This window comes from Esox lucius, chromosome 21 (assembly GCF_011004845.1).
Source record: "Esox lucius isolate fEsoLuc1 chromosome 21, fEsoLuc1.pri, whole genome shotgun sequence".
Classification (NCBI taxonomy): domain Eukaryota; kingdom Metazoa; phylum Chordata; class Actinopteri; order Esociformes; family Esocidae; genus Esox; species Esox lucius.
The window spans coordinates 11,811,665-11,831,996 of NC_047589.1; the positions used below are offsets into that span (position 1 = coordinate 11,811,665).

Below are 20,332 nucleotides of genomic sequence, written 5' to 3' on the forward strand. Positions count from 1 at the left end.
AGCATCATGCTTTGGGGCTATTTTTCTTCAGCTGTCACATAATAAACTGAAAATTGTTGATGTATTTCAATATTTTTTATGAAAAAACGGGAAAGGGCCTTAAAACCATACACCATGTGAAATTAAAATAGTTTTAATTGCCGATGACACACCAAGTCCCCCTTCCTGTTGTTTTCCTAAGAAAAATATCAACACATTTTGACACAGTTTTTCAAAAGATATGTTTTTGATTGGACACCCGATATATACCGGGTCTCTGGTGCTGCCCCCTGGCCTGACCACACTTCAACCTCCCTGTTGGGTTGTGAGCAGCTGTCTGCTCTGCGGCAGGGCAGACACTTCAGCCCTATAATGAGGGATTTTGGGGATTTCTAGACCAACACGTGTGTGTGTTTTTCAGCTAGCACTAGCTGCATGTCCTAATGGAAACCCTGATGCCTCCCGGCACGCTGCCCGGGATTGGAATCCAAGCTTTGGCACGTGCACATACACAAACAAACACAACCAGGCGCTCTAACAGAGACACCTTCAACACACCGCCAGCTGCCATGATGCCCCATTGCAAAGCCTCAATTAGCCAGAGCTGGTGGAGCTGTCGACGGCTTCCGCTGTGTCCGTGTGCCTGTCTGTCATGCGTTGCCGGGGCCTCGGAGCACTACCTGAAGAGTGAAGTGGGAAGGAAGCAACGGCGCGCGTGTGCGTGTGCGTGTGCGTGTGCGTGTGCGCGTGCGCCTGCCTGTCTGTTAGTGCTCCGTGTGTTCGTTTTGTACACCTGTTTTTGTGTGCCTCTCCAAGTAACAGTGTGTGGCGTGAAGTCGGGCGGTAGTCCCCCTGTAGCGACTGCGCTAACCCGGCAGATCAATCAGGTGTTTGTTGGTGGGGGAGGTCTTCAGAGTGTCGCGCCGCCGTGCCTGCGCTTACCTGCGCCGGCCTCAATAATGCATGCATGTTCCAACAGGAAGCGCTGCAGAAGATCCGGCAGAAGAACACCATGCGGCGCGAGGTTACAGTGGAGCTCAGCAGCCAGGGCTTCTGGAAGACCGGCATCCGCTCCGACGTCTGTCAGGTATGCAGGAGAGGCCGCTGCGCAGCCGCCCCCCAAAAACACACACACACACACACACATCCACCCCAAGCCCCAGACAGACACACACTGCTCTTTACGCTACCACCTGTGGTGTTTCATCAGCCGTGCATAGCAAACAGGGCCTTGTTAAGGGCTGACATGTGGCCGGTTGCTGGAGGCTTCTGCTGACGACATCCCAGCCCAATCTTATACACAGACACACACACCCAGACAGACACACACACATTTGTATACTTAGCTGTCTAAATGGGGACATCAAAGTTGATTGCCCTTGATCCTACTTTTGCTTATTCTAAAATAATGTCCCCGGTAGTCAACTTGTCTTTATTAGTCCAAAGTTTGGGGAAATGTTTTACCCGTCATGTTTAGTCCGAAACACACACACACACACACAGCCCAACTCACGCAGCCCTAAACACTACACATATGTTTAACCTAGCCATAGTCCTAAACCTTACTGGTCATGTACACTGTTGTGCATTTACCCATGAACCTAACCACTCGACAGGATATTGCATTTTCCTTAGTGTGGAACAGCCAACAAAAACCTTGAGACCGTTTGTTTTCCCCGTCTTAGTGGGGGCATCTGGTCTACACCGGGACTCATCAGTGTGGGGGAATGCCTAAAGACATTGTGGACCAACAATTTCCCTTCTGTTTTGTTCTAGCTCACTCGCGCGCATGTGTCTACACACACACACACACACACACACACACACACACACACACACACATTCTTTGCCCTGCACACACATTCACATTTAATTCCTTACCCTACACACAAACACACTGTACTATAAATGTAATCATGCATACACACACACACACACACACGAACACATATACGTACATTCTCCAGGGAAAACATCCACAGTGCTAGCCCCTGCATGCACACTCCTATCCAGTGAGTAAATTGGTCTTGGAGTGGGTCTATGCTATCTATGAGTCAGCCAGGCAGACAGACAGGAAGGCAGTAGCTTCATTTAAGGGAGTCCGGCGAGACAACGAGACATGCTCCTGCTTTGTTAATTGGCTGGTTAATGAGGCCTCGGAGTGGTGTGGCCATGCCCTGTGGCGAGGCGCCGGGTCCACACCGTGGGCGGTGGGTGGGCGGTCCGGGTGCTGGGGTTGGCCTGACTGATCATTGGTGGGGCATTGTGGGTTAGTGCTTAGCGCCGATAGAGGCGAGGCGAGGATGAAGAGAGCGTGAGGATAACCGGCGGGGGGAGCAAACCGATCTCTGGCGCTGAGAGGGAGGGATAAAGAGGGGCGAACGAGATCGAGCAGCACCGCTCATTTAACTGACCCGTGGGGTCCCTGGGCCCCGACGAAGCCCCCAGGCCCTAGCCACGCCCCTAGTAGCGCTAATTAAAACGCGCGGCTCGGCCTGTTCTTACACAATGGCGCTGCGTTATCAGGTTTTTTGTGCTTTACCCGACACCGCCGTCCACTCTTCTCCTGTCCAGTCTTCGTTCCTCGAATAATAGCACGCATTGGTGACCCTAATCTTCTCGCTCAGTCATGCTGACTTGGCCATTCAGATTGCTTCATTGGCATAAATTACAATTTGTACCTGTTGCAATAAGCAAGTGTAGCGGGTCCACAGTTAATATACCACTATGTGATGTGATGCTAATGTTTGTCTTTTTAACCACTAGGCTAATAGCTGTTCATGTTGATTTGCCCAGGTGAAAGAATGAATCAGGGATAGACGCCTCTTCGATGTCTTTTCAGCAGGCATAGTACATGTCTCCAGATGTTACAATCACTTTTCCTAGCCAGTGTTAGTTTCTCTCTCTCCTCTGATTCCCACCATCTAACAACCTGACCTTGGGGTAGCTGGTGTTATGAAGCAACGTCCCAGGGTGGTCGTGTCTAGTACCTTATCCGTCACCATGGCAACGGAGGAATAGCTGTATGCTGTGCCTAAACATGGAATGCCAAGCCTCTAGGAATAGTAACATTTATGTAAAACATATACATGAAACTAACTTTCCTTGTCCCTCTAAGTAACAACTAAATACACCTCGGTTGCTACAGTAAGGCGCTGTTGTTTTTGTACTGAAGTGGTTTTCTTGAGTCGCGTATTCAAGTGCAACACTGTAGCTTTCTCTCTCAACATTTAAAAAAATAAAATAAAATGAATTGCGTTCTGAATGACAGCTACACAGTGGCCACAAACATGACAATCACATAGCTGAGTGTCTGGTCTCATCTGTGGGCGCCCCCACCCACTCCGAAGCCACCAGGATCAGTTCCCAGCATCATAAACGACATGCCTCCACTATCACCCACACCTCCGCCCCCTGCCTGGAGGAACTGAGGGAAAACGAAATAAACTGCCAATATACAGTCTTCCCATCTGTTGTCTAAAGCTTTCGGTCTTTCTCTCTAGCTTTTTCCCACTTCTCTCTCTTGCTCTCTCTCTTTCTCTGTAACTGCTTCCCTCCATTCTGCCCTTTCACCCTTAACCCAACTTGGGTGAAGTCTGCGCTTTTAGTTACTGCCGAGTCACGTTTGTGTCAACATGTTGAATGACGGGTCCTGATTTGTCCGTGTCAAAATGTGAATTTCCACCGCAACTAATTTCTCTGCACGGTTAACACACACACACACACACTCATTAGGCTTTTGATCATTTGATCATATTCTCCCTCTCTTGCAAAGCACCACTTCATAAATAATGATTAACTTTCTCTCTCCACCTCTCCCTTGTATCGTCCACCCTCATCCCTCACTGTACATTTCTACATCTCTCATTTCATACCCTGTCCGTCTCTCCTCGCAGCACGCCATGATGCTGCCGGTGTTAACTCATCACATTCGCTACCACCAGTGCCTGAAGCACCTGGACAAGCTGATTGGCTATGTCTTCAAGGAGCGCTGCCTACTACAGGTGAGACACACGCGCCACCCCATGAATTAGTCAGGTGAGGACACACAGCGGTAATCAAGTCACTCAGCGAGTCGCCCATGGGCCTGAAGCGGCCGGCGAGCCTCAGGGTGGACGTGAGTGCGAACACGCGCTGTAATGGCGCTCTCCAGAATTCCACTCCACGTAATGGCCCTCCCATTGGAGCCGCAGCCTCTCAGACCTCGTCGCTCTTGCTCAGAATTAGCCTCGCTCTGCCTCAGTGTTGCCTGTAGCGTTATTGGACAGCTGTCAGGCAGAGTCTGATATTTAGAAATGAATGTGTTGGATTCAGGGCTTAAAGCAGCGATGGGCTGTTTGGTAAAACGCTGAGCGGATTGGGCTGGTGAAATGCAGCCAATTCCCAATTCATGGCCTGATCAAAGCCTGATCAACCGTGGTGTGAAGAATACAGTTTCCCGGTCTGGTTAAAGTCGTTTTATCCGGGAGTCAGTGGATGATGTGTTTCATTCAGGTACGGTGAATGTAAGAACTGCAGATTTCTCCCTTTTAAGAGGTTGTTTGCCCATGATCTTTCACTCAGGGCCCTTTCGGTGTGTTTGTATGTTCGTCAGGCCCATGGTGCCGTGGGCAGACCCAACCAGCCCGGTCTGCCTTAAAGACTTTTTAAATTAAATGAAGTATTTCAGTATTGATCATTCATTTGACCGAGACACGCTCCAGTGGAAAGAAGGATCGATCTCAGATCGAGGGTTAGTGCGATAGAGCCCCTCTAATTTCAGCATGTCATACTGTTTTTGGCCCGATGGCTTCGTGCTGTAGCGGAGGTGCGCTATTTCTCCCGTTAGGACGGTTTGCGGTACTTGTGAAGCAAGTGCGCCAATTTCTTTCATTTTTGCACAAACATATCGTCTGATAAAAACCATAGGACTGGTCATGTTCATGCCACTTAAAAATTATTCTTAAAGACAACTTATTTAAAGAAATGTATATTTACTGAGGCCCTGTGAAATAAAATTTTGTTCTTGCGTTTTCTATGCGCGGTGACCTTGGGCTGTCAGTGTGTGTGTAATAGGCGGTGTACGATGCTTTCTGTGATAATGATGAATCCCTTTCATAGTCAGTATTGAATATAAACCCCTGATTCTAGTTAGAGCCCTCCCTCCTCTCTCAAGCTGTCTCCCATACACACACACTCACTCCCCCTCTTTATACAGCGCTTTGGCAGGATGACGGCAGAGCACTCTACAAGGCCAACCGGCCTGACAAGTCATGGTGGTTTCATCGTGGCATCCTCTGTGTGAATTATCCAACACTTAGCCTCGAGGGGTCGGCCATTATTGATTTCACCCTCACACAAAGAAGACCTCGTCATCGTCATGCAAGACGAACGTGTCCATCGGGCCAAGCTAGGACACCGATTCAAGGACACAGGGCATAGTTAAGACGCGTGAGGCATGGTTAGAATGGCGGGAGGCATGGTTAGAATGGCGGGAGGCATGGTTAGAATGGCGGGAGGCATGGTTAGAATGGCGGGAGGCATGGTTAGAATGGCGGGAGGCATGGTTAGAATGGCGGGAGGCATGGTTAGAATGGCGGGAGGCTTGGTTAGAATGGCGGGAGGCATGGTTAGAATGGCGGGAGGCATGGTTAGAATGGCGGGAGGCATGGATAGAATGGCGGGAGGCATGGATAGAATGGCGGGTGGCATGGATAGAATGGCGGGAGGCATGGATAGAATGGCGGGAGGCATGGATAGAATGGCGGGAGGCATGGATAGAATGGCGGGAGGCATGGATAGAATGGCGGGAGGCATGGATAGAATGGCGGGAGGCATGGATAGAATGGCGGGAGGCATGGATAGAATGGCGGGAGGCATGGATAGAATGGCGGGAGACATGGATAGAATGGCGGGAGACATGGATAGAATGGCGGGAGACATGGATAGAATGGCGGGAGACATGGATAGAATGGCGGGAGACATGGATAGAATGGCGGGAGACATGGATAGAATGGCGGGAGACATGGATAGAACAAAGGACACAGTGAGGACAGAGACTCTGGCCCTCCCACCGCTGCATGTAGTGTGTTTGTGCTTCTTTGAGTTGTTTAGACAGCAATGCTGTGTGTGTGTGTGTGTTTGGCCTTCCAATCCAAAGCCACTCCTTCATAACAACCGTGGTCCACGGTTTGATCTCAGAGTCCATTGAAATTGCTAGGCTACCATCATGCTGTGATTTGAGCAGTTGAGGGGATGTGTCTGCCTCCCACTCAGCGCTCCCGCTTCATCAAACACCGCTGTTATATTGTGTATGTGTTTCTGGCTCTGGTTGATAAAGGCCTGTCGACAGAGACGGAGAGGGTCCAGACTTTGCTGTGGCAAAAGGTCTACCCCCGCAATAGCTGGATACACCCCCGACACTGTTCTGTGCCTGCCTTAAGCACGGTTGCAGACAGCTATTCTGGCTGACTGGCTGGCGGAGAGGCTGAAACACAGAAGAACCACTGTAAAACATTGTAGTAACCTCAACAGTACCTGGCCTGCAGTTCTCTTGGCAGTCCTGTGGGGGAGCTCTAGATCCTTTTCTGAAGGATGCTTGTTTAAAGATTCTGTGACCATTTGGGGACATTGAAGCGCCGGGCCAGGATCTTCCCTTCTCTTCTTTCCACCGCCTCCTCTACACCCCTCCTCCCTCCACCGCCCCTCACTCGCCCAACCTACGCTGACAGGAACAGAGACGGCCCAAAGGGCCTCAATAATTCAAGTGAACAACTACAACAGCCCCATCTTGGATGTCATCTCGGTCCCCGTGTGTGTCCGTGCGTTCAGTTCCCTGACGCCGGTGACACGTCGGGTCGGGTGCTCGCACATCCAACTTCCGCTGCCATTTAAAGTAGTCTAACGGGCGCTTTTCTCCGTGTTTCTGAAGTCATGACAGCGCGGGCTCCGGTTGAAAACGACAATCTTTGCATTGATCGGGAGCCGAGAATAAAAGGCGTTGCTGCTTATCCGTTTGACTGTGTCTGAATGGGAGCATCTCGTCTCTCTCGTGTTTCAAACCGTACCCGACCATCTTCCCCTCTGGCCCCAGGATCACGTGGGCGCGCTGTGAAGAGAACAAAGGCCCACTTCCTCCTGAGTTATCATCATTGTGAATCATGGATCTGCCGGAGGCTGTCCAGAGGCCAGTAGATCAGCTCGTCCCAATGCCCATACTCGATGCACTCGTGACGTTGACAGACGAGCGTCCTGTCTGGGAGGAGGCCGTCCCACGCTACTGAAACGGGAGGGACGGCCCCTGGCTAGTGTTTTCGGTAATGCTCCTGTAGTGTTTATGACAACGTATTTTGACACCTTGCACACTTTTCTCTGGACTTTTTGGAGCTCTCGTGATTTCCATTTTGAAATTGGCTTATTCACGGAAAACCAATGTGTTTTTAATAATGTATTTACCTGAACGTCTCTTGGCCTTGAAATGCTCAGTCTGATCACGTGGGCGTTATGAAAAAGTGACAATAATTAGAATTGAATCTGTTCTCACTCAGAAAGGGCATTATCTCAGTGTTCACACCGTCAGAGGGTCCTCCCGATGTCCTATTCAGGAAGTGTCATTGAGATCATGCTTATCTGGGCCTTTCAATACAAGACCTCGGAGTAGTAGCTTAACCACCTGTTGGTTGGGTGCCAAATTGCACTCTAATCCCTGCGTTCGGGCCCTTTGTTCCCACTGCGGCCTAGTGTGCCGTTTTAGGGCTTGGTTGACAGGCCCTGGCATTTGTCTGTTTGTTCAACAGGGCTGAGTTAGAATTTCAAGTGCCAGTCGTTTTGTGTCAACCTGTCAGCAGAGTGCCAGACGGTGTCGAGTAGTTCTCAGGAAACTATTGACAGCCGTTCCGTTCCTTTTATGTTAAAAGAAAGAATATATTTCTTGCTGAATTTGTTTCTGCTGAAGGATACAGCCCCGGCGGCGTCTGGCGCAACGCTAAATATCGAAAGCCCCTCTCAAAGTTTTACATGTGTAGATATATAAATATATATCTATCTCCATCTCATTGGAGCTTGAAATTGGGTTTAAGTTGGTGGAAAGAAGACAAGCATTTGAAACCCAGCGAGAGGAGAGATGAGTTGGAGGGAGATTTTCTTTTTTTCGCTGAGAGTAGCTACATTTTTGATAATGTTAGATTGATTAATGCTCGACATGTCTTACTGAGCTCTGCTACAGCCACCGTCCCCCCAGTTTCTCCTCGGATGACGATGTTTCTTTCAGACAGGCCACGCTGTTTAGATGTTCCTGTCTCAACCGAACACATTGGTAGTGTAGGACGCTGATGTATAGAGAGGGAGAAAGCCAAACCCCAGTTGGCCGTGTTCATATCACAGACATGAGGGAAGGGATGTGTGTGTGTGTGTGGTTCGTTTTCGCCCGGATGGGTTGATCAACATAGGTTGCCTTTCAGGTCTTCCGCGATTGTGGGCCAGGGTGTCATTTATTCCATATGTGTCCGTCGTGGCGCTGTGATCAAACTTCAGCAACAGCCAACCCCGAACTCCGATGTTCTACCGCTGAGAAATGCACTCCAGTGGAATCGCCCCTCGCATCTCCACGCCTCTCCAATACAGACGGCTTTGGTTAACAGCCTTGTGTGGCAAATATCCCCTTTCTCAGTTCTCCATTTGTTCCTCTGTCTCCAGCTGGCCATGACTCATCCCAGCCACCACCTGAACTTTGGCATGAACCCAGACCACGCCCGCAACTCCCTGTCCAACTGCGGCATCCGGCAGCCCAAATATGGAGACCGGAAGGTCCATCACATGTACATGAGGAAAAAGGGTGGGTATCTACTTTTCAAACGCACACAGTCGTAGTCAATGTATGTCTCGGTATTGGCGGATGTTACCTTTCTATGTTCTATGCTGTCTAACCACCCTGTCTCTGATTTGTCAGGAATCAACACCTTGATCAACATCATGTCTCGCCTGGGTCAAGACGATCCGTCTCCATCCAGGTAGCTCTAAGTATCCATAGGGAACTCTGAGCCTTGCTGATATGTCAAACTGTGTGTAATACACATGTGTGGCCTCTAGGGGCTTTAATATTCCTGTGTGGCTTTAAATGAAGTCAAGTTTTGATAGGAAGTGGTGGTCTAATGTGCTTGCAAATCACAAGCGCAATACTTTTTGTTTTTCTCACCCTGCCCCTAACCTTAACCACACTGGCACATTATCTAACTTGAACCATTTTTTTTGTGTAATCTCACTCCTAACCTTAACTTCAACACTGGAGTATTAACAAACGCAAAACCACTGTTCACAGAACAGCGCTTCCCACCTAATACGTCCAAATGTAGGTATCGATGTTGCCAACACAGGTTGTTGGTGCTGGGGCTTTTTCTATTCCAGTACAACTTTGCAGGTTGTGCTGCGAAACGTGTGTTATAGATCTGCTGATGTCAAAGACAGAATAAACTTGAACAGAATCAATCAACTTGCTTCGGGTCAGTATAGGTCACGTTTCGCAATCGGATTTTCGCACGTGATTTTTGTCGGATTGTGTCAGACGTGGTTTCTGTGTCTATGTCTGATGTACGATGAAGTGAAATGCCTATTAAATATCTCTCGCCTTCCCCTCTCCCTTCCCTTGGATCTCCCCTCTCCTCCCCTCGCTCTGTTTTCTCCCTCACTTTCTTCCAGGATCAATCACAACGAGCGTCTGGAGTTCCTCGGCGACGCCGTCGTGGAGTTTCTCACCAGGTGAGATTCGCACCCGTCAGCACCCGCCTGCTCTCCTCATTCCCCCTGTTCTGACAGACGCCTCCACTAATCGAACATGGCGGAGGAGAACCCCCACCCCCCCACCCCCGCCTCCCCATTTCCCCTACACTAGACTGTGATTTCCCCCGTAATTGGGGATTGGGCTGTAATTTCACAGTAGCCCTTTTCGTGGGGCCCTGCCGGAATGTTCCGTGACAACTAGCAATTAGCAGTGCGAAAGCTCCGCCGTGTTATTGACTGAGTCACTCCCAGGTGAGAGGGGTCCGCTGTGGCCCTGGCGCACCGCTAATTACATAGAGCAATTATTACCACGCCGACTTAGTCAGTCAGTCAGTCAGTCGCTACCTCCCTACCTAGTTACATTGGCAGCAGTCCAAATGGCACACTGCCGCCTTCGTAGTGCACTGCCCGGACTGAAGCCCTGCTGGTTCCTATTCAAAGGGAGTGTGCTTCACTGATCGAATTTAGGGCGCTTTGTTGGGACTAGGGCGCCACTTGTGACTCAGGCCCTTCCTTTACACAGAAAGGTACGGGGAGAGAGAAGGAAACACCAGGGTTAGCCCAGTGTAGCTCATTAGGAAGTTCCCGTGCCTCAATTCTCACAGGGAAGGAATGAGAGGGTTGAGGTAAAGGGGGCTAGCTCCATCTGTAAATGTAAACTTTCTCAGGTAGGAGATTTTTTTTCTTCTCTCTTTTACTTCTTCCTGTCTGTTTTTCTAAACTAACCTTTTGCTGTCGGTGATGTGATGCAAGACTTTTATTTCAGCATTAACTCATGGCCTTAAATGGAACTATCTGGAACTGCAAGCATTGGTAAGAAACTGTAGAGGGGGACGGGCACATCCGTTCACGGTATATAACCCAGCGGGTGGTCTGCTTTCCAAATGACAACCTATTCCCTTTAGTGTTCTGGTTTTAACCAGGATCTTTCCAGTGTTCTGGTTTTAACCAGGGTCTTTCCAGTGTTCTGGTTTTAAACAGGGTCTTTCAAGTGTTCTTGGTGTAAACAGTCTTTCTAGTGTCCCGTTTTTAAACAGGGTCTTTCTAGTGTTCTGGTTTTAAACAGGGTCTTTCTAGTGTTCTGGTTTTAACCAGGGTCTTTCCAGTGTTCTGGTTTTAACCAGGGTCTTTCCAGTGTTCTGGTTTTAACCAGGGTCTTTCCAGGGTTCTGGTTTTAACCAGGGTCTTTCCAGTGTTCTGGTTTTAACCAGGGTCTTTCCAGGGTTCTGGTTTTAACCAGGGTCTTTCCAGCGCTTAGCTTCTGATGTAAGCGTTCAGTAAAAACCAGTGTGGCCCGTGCACCTCGTATCACTCACTTGTCTAATTAACTTAGGGAGCCAATTCAGCTAACCACCTTCTCTTAGCTCTGCACCACTTTCCCTCCCTCACCTGGGCTAGACCCCCCCCCTCCTCCCAACTCACTCACTTTCTCCAACTCCGTCTCTTCTTTCCGACCTCACTGCAATGCTGTCCGCTGGCCTGCACTGGAATACTAGGCGCCAAGGATATAGACTATTGAAGCGTGAAAGTAATAGAGCAAGCAAGCTGAATTGAGATGAGGCATTTCATTGGTCTTGAGAGCTCTCACAGTCATTTGACTCTCCGTCCATTCACCACAGACATGGGGTTGCATTTCCTGTAATATAAAAATATTCTACACTACCGTTGAAAAGTGTGGGGTCACTTAAAAATGTCCCTGTTTTCCCTGAAAACATACATTAAATTAATTTGAATAGGAAATATGGCAAATTGGATAGGAAATATAGTCATTGAAAAGGTTAGAAATAATGATTTTTTTATAGAAATAATAATTGTGTCCTTCAAACATTTTCATCATTTGCAGCTAGTAAAGCCTTGCAGACATTTGGCGTTCTAGTTTTCAATTTGTTGAGGTAATCTGAAGAGCACCCCATGCTCTCTGAAACACCTTCCACAAGTTGGATTGGCTTGATGGGCACTTCTTATGTACCATCCGGTCAAGCTGCTCCCACAACAGCTCAACAGGGTTGAGATCCGGTGACTTCGCTGGCCACTCCGTTCAAGACCGAATACTAGCTGACTACTTTTTCCCCAAGTAGTTTTTGCATAGCTGTGCTTTGGGTCATTGTCCTGTTGTTGGAGGTAATTGGCTCCAACCACGCGCCGTCCACAAGGTCTGGCATTGGGTTGCACATTGAAGTAATAGCCTTACTTTTTCAAGATCCCTTTTGCCCTGTACAAATCCACCACTTTACCCGGCCAAAGCACTCCCAGACCGTCACATTACCTCCACTGTGCTTGACAGATTGCATCAAGCACTGCTCCATAATTTTTTCATTTGGTCTGCGTCTAACAAATGGTCTTCTTTGTTATCTGAACACCTCAAACTTACATTTGTCTGTCCATAAAACTTGTTTCCAGTCTTCCTCTGTCCAGTGTCTGTGTTCTTTTATACATCTTAATTTCTTTATTTTTATTGGCCCGTTTGAGATATGGCTTTTTCTTTGCATCTCTGCCTAGAAGGCCAGCATACCAGAGTCGCCTGTTCACTGTTGATGTTGAGACGGGTGCTTTGTGGAAGCTGCCAGTTGAGGACCAGTGAGGCGTCTGTTTCTCAAACTAGACACTCTTTATTTGTCCTCTGGCTCAGTTGTGCCTCCCACTCCTCTTTCTATCCTGGTTACAGCCATTTTGCACTGTTTTGTGAAGGGAGTAGTACACAGCATTGATCAAGATCTTCTCTTTCTGGCCAATTTCTCACTTGGAATAACCTTCACTTCTCAGAACAAGAATAGACTGACACGTTTCAGAAGATAGTTATTAGTTTTTTTGCCATTTTGAGCCTGTGCTAATGCTCCTGATACTCAACTAGTCTAAATAAGGCCAGTTTTATTGCTGCTTTAATCAGTAAACACGTTTTCAGATGTGCTTATAAAATAGCAAAAATTACAAATGACATAATTCATTTTAAAATGATGAACTTGAGTCACACAATGTGAGACACAGTTTTGGAACGCTGGACTGATGGTTGCTGATTATTTGATGTTATTTGAATAGACAATTTGTTTTTCTTTTGAAAACAAGGACATTTCTAAATGACCCCAAACTTTTGAACAGTAGTGTGCAATTATTATCTTTTTTAAACACAAAGATGATATGTAAAGACCTTTTTTTCCCCTTTGGATCCCTAGTCTCACCATTCACCCCTTCCTTACCTCCACCCATCCATTTTCTCTTTATATTTTTCGGGACTCGTCATAAACACCCACGTACCGGAGGCCTATGCAGCCTGGAGAATCCCAGTGGGGAATGGTAGTCTTTGAAACTGTTAGGCTATATCCAGTACAAATAAGATGAGTCTCTCCGCTCACTGCTAGTCTTTCATCGTTAGGTCTAGATGCTGATTTATTTATTTATTCAATGCAACAGCAAAAAAGTGATTGTGTGTTTATGCCAGCTTGCGCGACCGACCGTGAAATTCATGTTTTCAACTTTTAGGACAGGATTGTGAAAATGTGGCAATTTGATGCACACAGTTCATCTGAGATTTGCCTTTCGCATTTAACCCCGCCCCTCCGAATTGGAGAGGTGCTATGAGCTGCCAAGATGAGCACCCGGGGAGCTCTCGGTTTCGAGCTAGTAACCTTTTTTTAAGATGCTCTAGTGGCTAACTAGTTTGTTGTCCCTTGTCAGTATCGAGTTGCAAGTTTGCTATTAGTACAGATTTTATCACGGGGTCTTGACAGATTGACCTGACCCAAATCAGGAAAAAACCCACACCACCTGGTCTTGTACGCGTCGTTCATTTGGAGACGTCTGAAACGGACAGCCGATTGTAATTTAGACGGAACGTTTTTGGTCCGCAGTGTCGGAGAAAGTGGACAAACAACAGTAATGAAAATGGGGGCTGGCCGTTTGCCCGCACACAGCTGTGGTTCCGCGACTGTGACCCATAGTCAGCCATTTTGAATAGAACGTGTCTTTGGTCGCCTGCGCACAGCTGGTGATCTGTGACCCCCTCGGGGGCCATCTTGGATCTAACAGTTCTTTGGTTGCCTGCATTCAGCTGGACCTGTCTGTTGCCAATGTGCGTCTGACGGCTGTGTCTGTGTGCTTCCTGTCTCCACAGTGTCCATCTGTACTACCTGTTCCCAAGCCTGGAAGAAGGAGGTCTGGCCACCTACAGAACAGCCATTGTACAGAACCAGCACCTGGCCATGTTAGCAAAGGTGGTCTTTTTTATTTTAGGGCCAATTTCCCAGACAGAAAGTTAACATTAACAGCCGTGTTCATTGGAGATAGTCTGTTGAAACTATGTTTAAATTTAGTGTCTCAAGTTTATGGCGCTCATCTGAGAGCGTTCTCTTCAGCGAATGATGGAAAACCTGTTTTCATTGTTTCAGCGTCTTTTATGACTGCCCGGTAAGGATACACATGGGAGTTGGATGAGTTTGTCTGTCTGTTTTTCTGTCTGTCTCTCTCCTGTTAATTGGAGTTAAAAGGTTGTTATTCTAAAGGCAAGTAGTAATGTTACAGGTTCCCCTGGGACCAGATGTTTCTAACACACTCCAGTTTCCAACTTCCATCTCTCCGTGAGGTTCTTCTCCCGCGGCGGCGACGCATTGCCAACAACACGCCCGAATGTGCGCGCACGCACGCAAACCACCACCACCGCCTCTACCCCCTCTTCGCTCCTCTCCTGTGGCAGCTAAGCATTGCCAAGCGCGATTCCTCCTGCCATACTACAGGCACTGTTGTTAGAGAGAGAACACTACAATAATCTTCCTGTGATGTGGAGAAAAGCAATTAAATCTGTAATCTTTCATGTCGCTCCCCGCTGAATACCATGCAGCTGCCTGACTCCGTTTGTATTAGCACTGTCTCTGGCTGAGCACCAAACGGCAACCTTCTCCCGCGCAGTGTGCTACGTCCGACCGCTGCTCCGCTGGCCCCGGCAGGAAGTAGTGCCCGTTGATAGGAAACAGGGCACTTTCCTTTGGGGACGCCGCCTCGCTTTGGCTCGTTTCAATTTGCCGCTCGCTGGAATGGGAGTGCGGTACAATATGCAACGGTTGCCGATTTGTTTACCAGTTTTTCTTCTTAAGCCGGCGATGCATCTACTGTCTCTGCACTAGGACGCCTGTAATTATCTCTTGAAAAATATATTGCGAAATTGACAGGCGTAAGCCGGCGCTTCTCTTGTAAGTCTCGGAAGTCGAGCAGCGAGTCAGTAGTTAATAGGATTCTCACTCGCTCCCCGAATTCCGAGCGATCATCAGCAATTTGGGTTGCTAATTAATGAATGCTCTGAAGTTGCTGGCGCATATTAATGCAGTTTAAATAAATTATTCTTGTTCGCGTGCTATTATTGCGTGCTGTACTTTCTGTAAAGAATTCTAATAAATGGGACTAGACAATTTAGAGGCTTGCCTGTGTCGCTCTTCATTGTAAGATCAGGCGGTTTTATGATGAAAATGCTGTCGTCTTCTGACTAGAACCCTGGGATCCCTGGCCAATAGGATTGCAGTAGGAAAGCAAGTGTTTTTTTTTTTCTTCCTTGTTGTTGACAGCATCATCACCTCTTTCCAGTGCACCTGTGAGCCTCTCAAATGACTCTGTGTTTCCTATATGGGCCCTAGTCAAAAGTAGTGCATTATATAAGGAAACGGGTGGCCTTTGATGCAGCTGAGCGCTGCTGGACAAAACACGGCCACATCTGTCTCTCTGCTCAGGACCGCGTGTGTGTGCACGTGCAGGCGCTGTAGCCGAGTGCCTGGCAAAGCAGTACAGAGCCTCTCCCTGGTGGCAGATTGTGAACCGTCGCACGATTCTAATTCTCTCCCCTCGCCCGTCTTTGAATCGAGTCGACATCAAATCGGTCAACATGTCGTTACAAAAGAGCGCATTAAGCCACAACCGGCGGTTAACGTACAACAAGGATCGGGTCGTTAGCTCCCCGTTATCGCGTGGGTTTAACTTTGCGTGGGGGCGGGTGAAGCTAGCCCGGAAGTAGCGTCGGGAGCGAGTCCGCCGGTGTCCCGCGGCAACGGGTCGTGACGGCGCCTGTCTTTCTGTGTGTCTTCCAGAAACTGGAGCTGGACCGTTTCATGCTGTACGCCCACGGGCCCGACCTCTGCCGGGAGTCCGACCTGAGACACGCCATGGCCAACTGCTTCGAAGCGCTCATAGGTGAGTGTGGATCGCCGCCTGTTTGTGCTCCTTTGTGTCAGTGTTGTGTAAGTAGCTTCCAGCAGGGCCTCAGTCACATTAAGCAGCTTTATTGATCCCTCTCTAGAGATGGGCTTTGACCTCTGGCTGGACAGGCCGTCACTGGAGCAACACACACACACAAGCTATTCGTCTCACTAGCCATTTGTCTGAGTAGATTGGAGTCTACACTTTAATTACGACCCCCTACACCGTGACTCTGTGTTTATGCACACACACACAGACATATTAATCTCTCCATAGGGAGCCTCGTCTGTCTCTCACCCCAGGGCTGCAGGCAGCAGTAGGATAGCTAAGCTACAGTCGCTTCCTGAGAGTGTGCGATGTCGGCAACTTTTCCATCTTATCGCCATCCTGATTGAACCAATTCAACCCATTCCTCCGCTGATAGGAGACGGTGGGCTGTGTCCCAAACCTCGCCCTATCCCCGCGCATAATGGACAGCTTCTGACAGTGGACCCTCTGGGTCTCCCCATTCACTCCGGTTTAATGCGGATGGGGAGGGCGGGCAGTGAGGCGTTTGGGACTCAACCGGGCTTTAAAGAGATCTGACTAGTAGGAAGAAGAGAAATGAGAAGCGAGGCGAACGCGGTTCAGGGAAAGTGCTGAGTCGCATCGGGGATCCGGAGTGGTCCCTCTCCTCGTTCCGTCTGCGGGCCCTGGGGCCTCCGGCCGTTCTGGTTAGCGCTTCGCTATCGTGCTAATCTATGCAGTTCTGTAGCTGTCATCGCCGCCGCCGAGAGAGGGCAACCGACTGCCACTGTGGTCGCACAATTTATAGCCCTCTCTCTCTCTCTCTGCCCCCTTCTCTCTCTCTCTCTTTGCCCCTTTCCCTGTTTCAATTATAATTTAAATTCAGTGTGGGCTGTTATTGGTGGATCGTTGCCTCTATTGCAAAAGCAAACATGTTCAGGCAGCGATAATAATACGGTATGTATAAACCAAAACCAATCTGAATTAAATGAAAATGCGGTCTCTTTGGCTCTTCCCTCTGTCTTTCTTTCTCTCTCAGCCTGGCTCTCGGTCTTTGTCCCTGTCTCTCTCTTGCTGTGCCCAATCTCTGTGTAATAAGTGGGTCAATTAACAAGCTTGTTGCTGCAGACAGACAGGACCACCGAAAGACCCGGACGGGCCACACAAAGACATGGCTGCCGTCTATCACACTCCATCAATCACACTCACACACGAGTGCCTGCGTTGAAATTGCTTGTCTTGATGTTCCTTTTCTTTTGTGACACTTCTGTCATCTCCATTTCTGCTTTCGCTCCAAGAGCTCCTGAATACCCTCTTGTCTTGCTGTCTGTCTCGTTGCGTCTGATCCTACACCTCTCTCTCCCCCTCCCTCTCTCTCTCTTGTCTCTCTTTCTCACCCTCTCTCTGTCTTTCTCACCCTGTTTTTCTCTTTCTCACACTCTGTTGTCATTCTCTCTCTCTCTCTCTCTCTCTCTCTCTCTCTCTCTCTCTCACAGTCTCTGTATTTCTCAGTCTTCCTATCTCTCTCTTTCTCTCTCATTGAGTTTTTACTCCTCTCTAGTAGATGTCATTCCTCAGTGTTATACATGCTTTTGGTGTGAAACCGATATCACACATGCAGCTCCAACAACGTGCATGCTCTTTCTCTCTCACACACACACACACACACACTATCCTAGAGAATGACTTGCTTTTCCTCTTTAGATGTGTCACCCAATTTGGGACTTATAATTTTGATACCCCTCTCTGATCACACGTTAGATGCGTTTCTCTGATCTTTAATTTGTCCTTTGGATGAAGCCATGTCAAATCCGACATCCATCTCCTGTATTTGAAGAGTGGAGCGCAGAGCAGACGGCTTTGTGCGCCGGTCGGATGTGTTCCGTGACCCTTGTTTTATTTGTTTACGCGCCGCGGCGACCTTTTGATCCCTGAGTACGCAGGAAGCGGCAGATAATCTCCTACTTTGCATGTACAGTCTGACTCGCCTGTCTCGCACACGCTCCCGCGCACGCTCACACGTACACACAGTGTGTCTATATCTGCTAACCCGGAGGCAGGGCCACTGTGGCGGGGAGCGAGGGAGGAAGAGGAGGTAAAGAATGTGGGGTGGTGGGGGGGGGGCAAAGCCGCATCTGCAATGCAAATGGACGCCCGCAACCCTGCATTATTCAAAGTGTTGAATGGAAAATGGAGCTTTTTTTGATCTCTCGTCATTAACTTCCTGCCGGAATGGGCCATTCTCGTTTGGGCTGGTTTGGCCCTGTTCGCTGCTACGTTCTCCTATCTCTTTCACTCCTTTCTCCCTTTACCTTTCGTCATTGGAAATGAAAGAGTTCCTCCCTCAGCCCATTCGATGGGGCTTGCAGCACGTTTTGCTAACCCAACCCAACCCCCCCCCCCCCCCCCCCCCCCCGCTCTTTCCAAGGTCTCGACTAATAAGCCCCCTCGTCTTCCTTTCTCCTTCCATCCTATCGAACCATTTGAAAAGAGGAAAGAATTGAACAGAAAGAAGAAAGGAGCTGCGATCTGTTTTATGGGCCTAATTTCCTTGTACAGTGGATCTGTGGATTATAGTGTGCCAGCAGCCACCGCCACCATGCAGATGGTGGATCATTGTGTGTCTCCCTAGCTCCATCTTCCCTCTGTTTGTCTCCTTCTGTCTGTCTCCCTCTCTGGCTGTCTTTCTAACTATGCCTGTCTGTCTCCCTCTCTTTCTGTCTCTGTGTTTGCCTCGATATCTCTCTCTCTCTCTCTGTTTATCTCTCCTTTCCTGTCACTTTATCCTTTCCAGTTTCTAAGCTCTTCTTCTTAAAAGGGGAGAGAAAAGGATTATCTTTCAGTCGTGTGAATATCAGATTTACACAATGCAGAGACGGTGTATTCACTGAGCAAGCACAGCTCCATTGTTAATTGCTGCGGATGGTGGCAGTGGAGGGATAGTTCTCTCTGTTCGCCCCCCCCCCCATTTTCTCCTGCTCTTTTTTTTAACCCTCTTTCATCGCTGTACTCTCTCTCCCTCCTTTGTCTCCCTCCTCCCCTTGTTTTGAATAGTTAAGATGTTTGATGTTGGAATGCAATCAGCAGCTTCTGTGCAGCAACGATGGCGGCAAAGTTTCATTTATTTCTTCGTTCCGTTTATTTTGTCGTTAATGTGCCCGCGCTGTTTGTGCCCGTCGGTTTGGGAGGGCGGTCGGGCCGTAACGAAACGGGAGGGAGGAGACAGGGAAAACCGGCTTTATTTGTATTTGATGGATTAGAGCCTAAGCTTTTTTGAATAATTCATTTGAAGTTATTAATGTGACTGTCAAAGACTGATGTTTGGAGCGCAGGAACCTGTTTATTGGTCAGTGGAAGGGCCTCTCGGTAGTTGCTATGGCGGGGGGGGAGCACCGCTAAATTACCAATGTAAATGTAGTTGCATTTCCCTAAACCTGACACAAAGACAACAGGGAAAAGTAGAAAAGGACATTCACAGTCAATGTGGGGCTCTTGCTAGTTTTTAACCATTTATCGTTGAGAGGTCATAGTAGTAACAGTGGTAATGATGAAAGTCATAATGGCTGTAGGGTTTTCATAGGCTGTGCTATTTGTAGATACTTATTCTGGTTATAGTTTATAGTTATTCCAATGGTTCTGCTGGGCTTCTATTGTAGTCTAGAGGGAGAACTAAGCTCTCAATGTTTTTGGTTGAACACTCTGAAAGGAAAGCTTTGCGGCCAAGATTTCAGTTCAGAATATTAACGCCTGCATTCTTCCATTGAACGTAATGGCTTTATAGCTTGTTAATGAAGCAGGCAGTAAAAAAACTGTGGACGCTGTTTATGGTTGAGTCCTGTTTGAAGCTAAAAGGAATGATCAAGAGCAGTGGTGATTCGAGTGGTGTTTCTACCTAAAACTGTTGATGACTAGTTACACAGCAACGATTTACAATTCAAGTCTGTAGCCAATGGAATGTTTTGTGGTTTATGGTTGTAATGGGAAAAGTGTTAGCTAAAAAGAATTCTCTATCTCACAGTGCAGGCTTTCAGGTAGCACATCTCTTTATAGGTGTTAATGACATAAATGGCTACAACATGTGTCCCAAATGACACCCTATTTGGTTTGAAGCTCACAAACCTATAAGCATTAGTATTTATCCACCATTTTGGTGCTGTGTATAGCTTTACTTTTTGAACATTTGACCAGTGACAGAAAGGTCTGTAAGTCGCTCTGAAACTACAACTTCTGGAGCTGGTGAATTGAGGCAAAGTCATAATCCGTAGTTGGAGGTCATGAAATGGGGAACTGCAATTGCCGTCTTGTGAATGGGAATACATGAATGACAGAACAGATGATGGCTACTCTACTACGTTACTAACGTTACTCTACTAGCTAGCTTAATTTTCCACCCTGATTAATTCTTAATTCTAGAGAATTG

General features: G+C 48.1%; 1 protein-coding gene across 4 annotated transcripts in view; it reads left to right on the forward strand.

Annotated features, from left to right (window-relative positions):
* The window catches only part of drosha (drosha ribonuclease III), a 93,051-nt gene that overhangs the window by 22,910 nt on the left and 49,809 nt on the right, over nucleotides 1–20,332 (forward strand). For all 4 annotated transcript variants that reach the window (XM_010905375.5, XM_010905377.4, XM_034289364.1 and 1 more), the window contains exons 16-22: nucleotides 959–1,066; nucleotides 3,876–3,983; nucleotides 8,653–8,791; nucleotides 8,906–8,966; nucleotides 9,652–9,711; nucleotides 13,841–13,940; nucleotides 15,798–15,900. In XM_010905375.5, the coding sequence (XP_010903677.2) occupies nucleotides 959–1,066; nucleotides 3,876–3,983; nucleotides 8,653–8,791; nucleotides 8,906–8,966; nucleotides 9,652–9,711; nucleotides 13,841–13,940; nucleotides 15,798–15,900 (679 nt within the window). The remainder of the gene's footprint in view (nucleotides 1–958; nucleotides 1,067–3,875; nucleotides 3,984–8,652; nucleotides 8,792–8,905; nucleotides 8,967–9,651; nucleotides 9,712–13,840; nucleotides 13,941–15,797; nucleotides 15,901–20,332) is intronic.